Consider the following 5811-nt stretch of genomic DNA (forward strand, 5'->3'; position numbering starts at 1 on the left):
CGGTCAGGGCCTGGACTTGTTGCACCAAGGCATTAAACTGTTCCGGCTGGACCTGAGGAATCGGGTCAGCCGGAGTAGGCGGATTCTGGACGGAATGTCCAGGACTCTGTGGGGGACGCCGGGAGATGTTGGAGGCTCCCTTGCTTCTCAACTTCATGATCACTACTCGGGCCCTTCCTCTAGCGCCAACTGTTGCTGGAAATTGGACCCGGGGGCGATCTTCGGTCGGAGAGAGGGAGCGGGGGGTCCTCGCAGGGGAGCGGCGATCCGTCGACGGGCGGCGTCCTCCGTCTGGGTGCCTGCACACGAACCGGTGGCCGGATTTTTCGGCGCCGGCCCTCCGACGCTCAAGTCAGAAGGGGGGTAAAGTGTGTAGAGAGGAGATAAATAGTGTTTGTAGAGCACGGAATTTCCCAACCCCCCTTCCTGAGAGGCCAAGGCTCCCTTTTATAGGCGGGGGTCGGTTTACCTGTGATGTAACGGGGCGAGGCCATAGTACGGCTCGGCATGTGGTTCAGGTCGGTGCACGGCCGGATGAATCATTGCGTTGATGTCGGCGGTGAGGTCGTCGTACGACCCGAACTAACACGCTATCTGGCGAATTATTGCGTTGGTGTCGGAGGTAAGGCCGAGATCAGAGACTTTTCATAGTCGACTGGACTCTGCTGGGCTAACTTGCCGTGAGGAGCTGAGAGTCCGTAGATGACAGGAGCCATGCACATTAAATGTGGAGTAAGCCGGAGATTCGCATTAATTGTGGAGTAAGCCGGAGATCCGCATTAATTGTGGAGTAAGCCGGAGATCCTCATTAATTGTGGAGTAAGCCGGAGATCCGCATTAATTGTTGAGTGAACTGGAGGTTTACAGTGGCCATGCGCAATAAATGCCGGGGGAGCGGCAGAGTATGGTCCTCGGCCGGACCTCAGAGGGGTATGGCCGTAGTAGGTGGCTGACAAGGGTAGACCTTGAGCATCAGGGTTTTCCTAGGTCGGAGGTTCCGAGGTCGGATGTCTTGAGGTCGGGCACTCCGAGGTCGGACGTCGACTTCGGCCGTCCAGGGTCGGCGATTGTGCGACTTCTTAGGGGCATTTGTGTCACCGGGGGGAAATATCTTATTCCCCCAACAGATAGAATTATAAATAGAATCAGATTTTCGAATACTGCTTGGATTGTTGTCTATTTATATCTATATTTTTTTTTATAGATATGGGTACGAATACAAATATTAGCAAAATAGTTAAATTTTTATATATATTCGGATAGATTTGGATTTGAAAATGGATCTGGATAGTTATTATTCAATCTACTCTCATCTTCGAGCCTTGGCTTATGGTGTATCTTACCGGCTTAAATTTGGTTAGCAGATTCGGATCAAAAGACTTGTATCCACACAGGGGGGCAAGCTCCAACTAGTCTGCTTTGCTTCACCAAGTCATGAGAACTCGAAGTTTATTGACAGTCGTTATGTATATCTTGTTACGTCTATGCAGCAGCATCTCACTCTTTGCCCCTGCAGAAAACACAATCTAATTTGTTTTTTATTGGAACATTTTAGCGTGCCCTCCACAAAGATGTTGTTCCAAACGAATGGAGCCTATGATCCATTGGGGGCGGCGCAGGTTGTGTATCTTTCACGCGAAAGGATGATTGATGCTCTTCGACAACGTTGACGGTAGGATTGCACCTGGCCTGCACTCGAAGCTCCTATATTCCATCCTTTTGAATAGATCTGGAAGCTACCATTCCATGATCCAACAGTGGATTCGTTCAAAGGAAGGTGAATACTTCTTTCATGCCAAAGATACAACTCTGTCCCATTAGGAAGATTGGCGATGTTCAAGAGGCAGTGCTATTCAGGAGACTGATGGTATAAAGAATTCATCAGTTCTTGATGCCACATCGCATGCCGGGAGAGAAAGGAGGGATTCTCTTAATTTGAAAGGTGCTTGGGTTGAAGGTCTTCCATGAGCACAGGCAATAGGTGCAGGATCATTTCTAACTGCTTCATCAAAGTATTCCATGTTTTGTGAATTTATAAGGGAAAGGTGATGAGGATACTGAGGGCACCAGAATTTGATTGAATAAAGAGTTAAGATGACCGCAATCAAGGAGGTAGGACGAGCAAGGAAAACGCACTTTCAAGTTAATTGAAGGAAACCTCATTAACAAAATTTATTTAAAGGGACATGGAATAAGCCAATGACAAGGACACGTTGGAAAAATGTGATATTTAGATGCATGAGAAGAGTGACATTTATTTATGTTACAAGTAGTTGTCTTCTCACAGTCAAGGATCTGCAACCAATCAGGCTTATTAATTAGCAGCCACTCTAGAATTATTACGAAGATTCTTGCGAAAAGACTGGCCGCATTCGAATCCTCCACCTATTGATTGATGAATCAATCTCAGTCCATTTGCATCAAATGACGTTGTATTGTTGAGAAGTTTCTATCAGCACAAGAAATTAATGCTTGGATAATGTGAGAGGTCAAACACAAAGGTGTGCTTTGCAAGTTGGATTTCGAAAAGGCTTTTGAAAATATCAACTGGAACTTCCTCTTTGATGTTTTACAAGCTAGAAAATGTCCTCCCAGATGAATTTGTTGGGTGCACTCTCTCCTATCTTCTACCTCCATTGCACCCTCTCCTACTAGGATCTTGGTCTTCCACATTTTATTCCCTCAAAATTTCCTTGTGCTTGGAGTGTCCCCACCTCAATTCCTCATGTATGCTTATATCATGTAATTTCCTACATGGAGCGAAAGACCAAGATCGAGAGATAAAGGATGGTAAGAGATTTTGGGTCTGAAATGCTGCATGGAAGCTCATAGAATATTGACGGGCAGGGAATAAGCTTAGTGAATTTGGGTAGTAGAGTTGCTTTTTTTTTGTATTTTCAGGAAAAAACCTGAACCCCCTAATCCTTCTCGAGCTGTATTCAGAGAGAGGCATGAATTTGGGTCGTAGAGTTTGCTTAAATTTTACCATCCTGACAGGAATAATTCTCTTAGATAGTACTCAACCTGTGTTGAAAGAGATGATTCGAGAGTTACGCGTCAATTTGAGATGGAACCTTTGAGAGATGCATGCCATTTTCCTATGCCAGTACTTAATTAATTAAAATTTTAATTAGACAGCTGATCCTCTGATAATTGGAAAAAACCAAGAAGAACCTTCAAGCTCAACAGTTTTTTTTCATTTTTATTTGAAAGTTTTATGTATGCAAACTGTAGGAAGGTTTAAGGTAGCTTGCAGCAAAAGCAACGGTGCCTTTAACTGGAATAATTAATACATGAGAATTCTTAAATCATTATCAAAAGTTTTGGGACGAGACCTCATGATTACGGTTATGACGTTCAAATTGTAAAGGAAACATTCTCTGCTGTCTACTTTTTCTTTTTTTTTCTTTCATGAAATGACTGGTATGCATCATTATTTCATGAAATTGTAAAACTTATAATAATAATTGGTAAACCGCGACAACAGGTGGCATCGCTGAAAGTCTTATTATGGTTTAGATGACCGTTGGTATAAATAACTCTATAACAATGATACTGAGTCATCCTATAGTGACCCTTTGTAACCATTGGTATAACTCATTGGAGCAGCTGCAACCATTGCTATCCATACTACCAAAATTATAAAATATTTTTATTGCCAATTAAGATTTATTCAATCAAAAAATTGCCCTTATAGGGTACTATTGCAATAATTTTTTTAGCAACGGACACAAATAATCATTACAATATTATAGTACTTTTATGATAATTTTTAAAATTATTACTATAAAATATATTTTTTTAATAATTATTAGGTACCTTTGCTATATAATAACTTTCCGTAACACTCTTAACAAGCTACAATATTATATACCTTTTGTGATATTTTTTAAAATTATTACTAAAAGGCATTTGTAGTAATAGATTTTGTCAAACATGCTAAAATTCGGATACTATAAACTATATTTGTTGTAGTACATCAAAGTTACCATGACATCCGACAATATAAACAAGCCCCACCTAAACTACCAACACATACATGTACTTCGTCTGGTTCCAACCTAACTTACACAACTAAAGGAAAGCAAATTTTCTTCCACAGCTAATCAAACTGTTCATCAACCATCCCATCTAAACCATCCAAATTTACAATATATTAGGATGGCCAGAATTCTACATGATGCAGCACCAAGGGTCATAATCTAGACAATATGTATATGGGTGCCCTATGCCAAAATGATGAGGCCAACCGAGGAGCTCCATAGCCTTGATCAAATCCTTGGACTTGTCTTTCTCTTCCTTCTCATCCTCCGATTCCACTTTAAGTAACTCTACACATTTCATATACTTTCTTAGCCTTTTTACCAGGGAAACTGGGTCGATCCCATCACCACCAACTACTATTTGGTCCTTCTTCTTACTATCTAAACTCGCAGATGTTACACCTGCAATAATTCCATGAGTAGGTGATATAAGATGCTTTTATAACTATAAAAAGTTAACACCTACTCAACAATATTAGAATTACCTTCAAGTGAACTAGTGGCATCCATATCTAACATGGACTGCATATATACATCATCATATTTCTTGAGCAATATCTTTGGTTGCAAGAAAAATTATATAAAATTTTTTGGAAGAATTTAGCTTTTTTGTTTGTCTTGATAGAAATTTAACTAATTTGAGAAAAAATCAAATTTTTTTTACGTAAATTTTCTTGCAACAAAATATATCCTAAAAAGATAAAAATCATAGTTATAGTAAGATCTATATCATAATAAACCTTAATAAAAAAATAGATAATAAACAGAATGATTAAGACAAAAAGAAATGAAAGAAATCATAAATATTTACAAATATGAATGTATGCATGCTTGCATGCGTGTGTGTGCATTTATATTAAAATTATTGAATAGTCATGAAATGGAGTATATTTCTAACTCAAAAAGGCTTTATGGAGAAATTAAACAGATTTTTAGAACCAATAACCAGAGGCCTAGGAGGAGCAAAGGACCTCTATGATTGATACAAAGGTGTAGACAAAAGTATATTCTTTATGATATAGTAATGAGTCATTTCCACTTTAAGATATTAATTAGGATGAAAATTACCATTGAATCCAACCACAATTTTGAGGGCCTTGGAGACCTTCCTTGCATCCGTCATGCCGAGCCTTATCACCACCTTTTGCTGCGAGGAAAAACAGCAGTTCTAAGTCAAATCATCAAAGTACTTCAGCTAGAACATCTACAAGCCTATGTTGCTCTTCAAGAAAGAACTAATCTCCCACCTTTCCCATCTACGAAGCAGTCGGCCAGACACTACTTGATATTTTGTTGGAGAATCAATTATCCTCTATATATATACATAGCCGTAGCTAAGGGCATTAGCAGGAGCGAGTTGGGATAACACGATATGGTTGGCCTAGAAACAAAGGATGAACCGGAACACATGTTGACTCGTCCCTCCGTTGTCAATTTTTCATGGTCGGCTTCATTCTGGTCTATTCAATGTTAGTTGAATTTTAGGTTATTAGTGGAATAGATCGCAATAAGATTTTGCAATTGTCGTTGATTTTTCGAAGCGTCCCATTTTCCACAGAATAGTCTTCTTCGAGTCCAGCGAGCTTAGCCTCCCAATTGACACGTCTTAACACTATCGTTGCTCTTGAAATATATATAGTCTGCTAGGGAATTTGAGCCACTTGGCTTCATTTTCTGATACGATAATTTATGCCAGGTGTGTGTGCCTCGTATATACACGGGTTTTGAAGTAGATGGAAAATTAAAAAGTTTGAACCTAGTTTCTGAA

The 5811-nt window shown here is 39.9% G+C and overlaps 1 protein-coding gene across 1 annotated transcript; it reads right to left on the reverse strand.

Moving 5' to 3' along the window:
- Positions 1-3925: 3925 nt before the first annotated feature.
- LOC113462959 (heavy metal-associated isoprenylated plant protein 39-like) lies at positions 3926-5351 on the reverse strand. The gene is made up of 3 exons (XM_026806046.2): positions 5291-5351; positions 5112-5190; positions 3926-4445 (listed from the first exon to the last, which is right to left on the reverse strand). The coding sequence occupies exons 1-3, from the start codon at positions 5297-5299 to the stop codon at positions 4174-4176; spliced, it is 360 nt and encodes a 119-aa protein (XP_026661847.2). The 5' UTR covers positions 5300-5351; the 3' UTR covers positions 3926-4173.
- Between the last annotated feature and the right edge of the window lie 460 nt (positions 5352-5811).

This window comes from Phoenix dactylifera, unplaced genomic scaffold, assembly GCF_009389715.1.
Source record: "Phoenix dactylifera cultivar Barhee BC4 unplaced genomic scaffold, palm_55x_up_171113_PBpolish2nd_filt_p 001603F, whole genome shotgun sequence".
NCBI classification, from domain to species: domain Eukaryota; kingdom Viridiplantae; phylum Streptophyta; class Magnoliopsida; order Arecales; family Arecaceae; genus Phoenix; species Phoenix dactylifera.

Coding starts and splice junctions, on each gene's coding strand:
- LOC113462959 (XM_026806046.2), bottom strand. Junction 4,446..5,111: donor AATTGTGGTTGGATTCAATG/GTAATTTTCATC, acceptor GAATTATTGCAG/GTGTAACATCTGCGAGTTTA.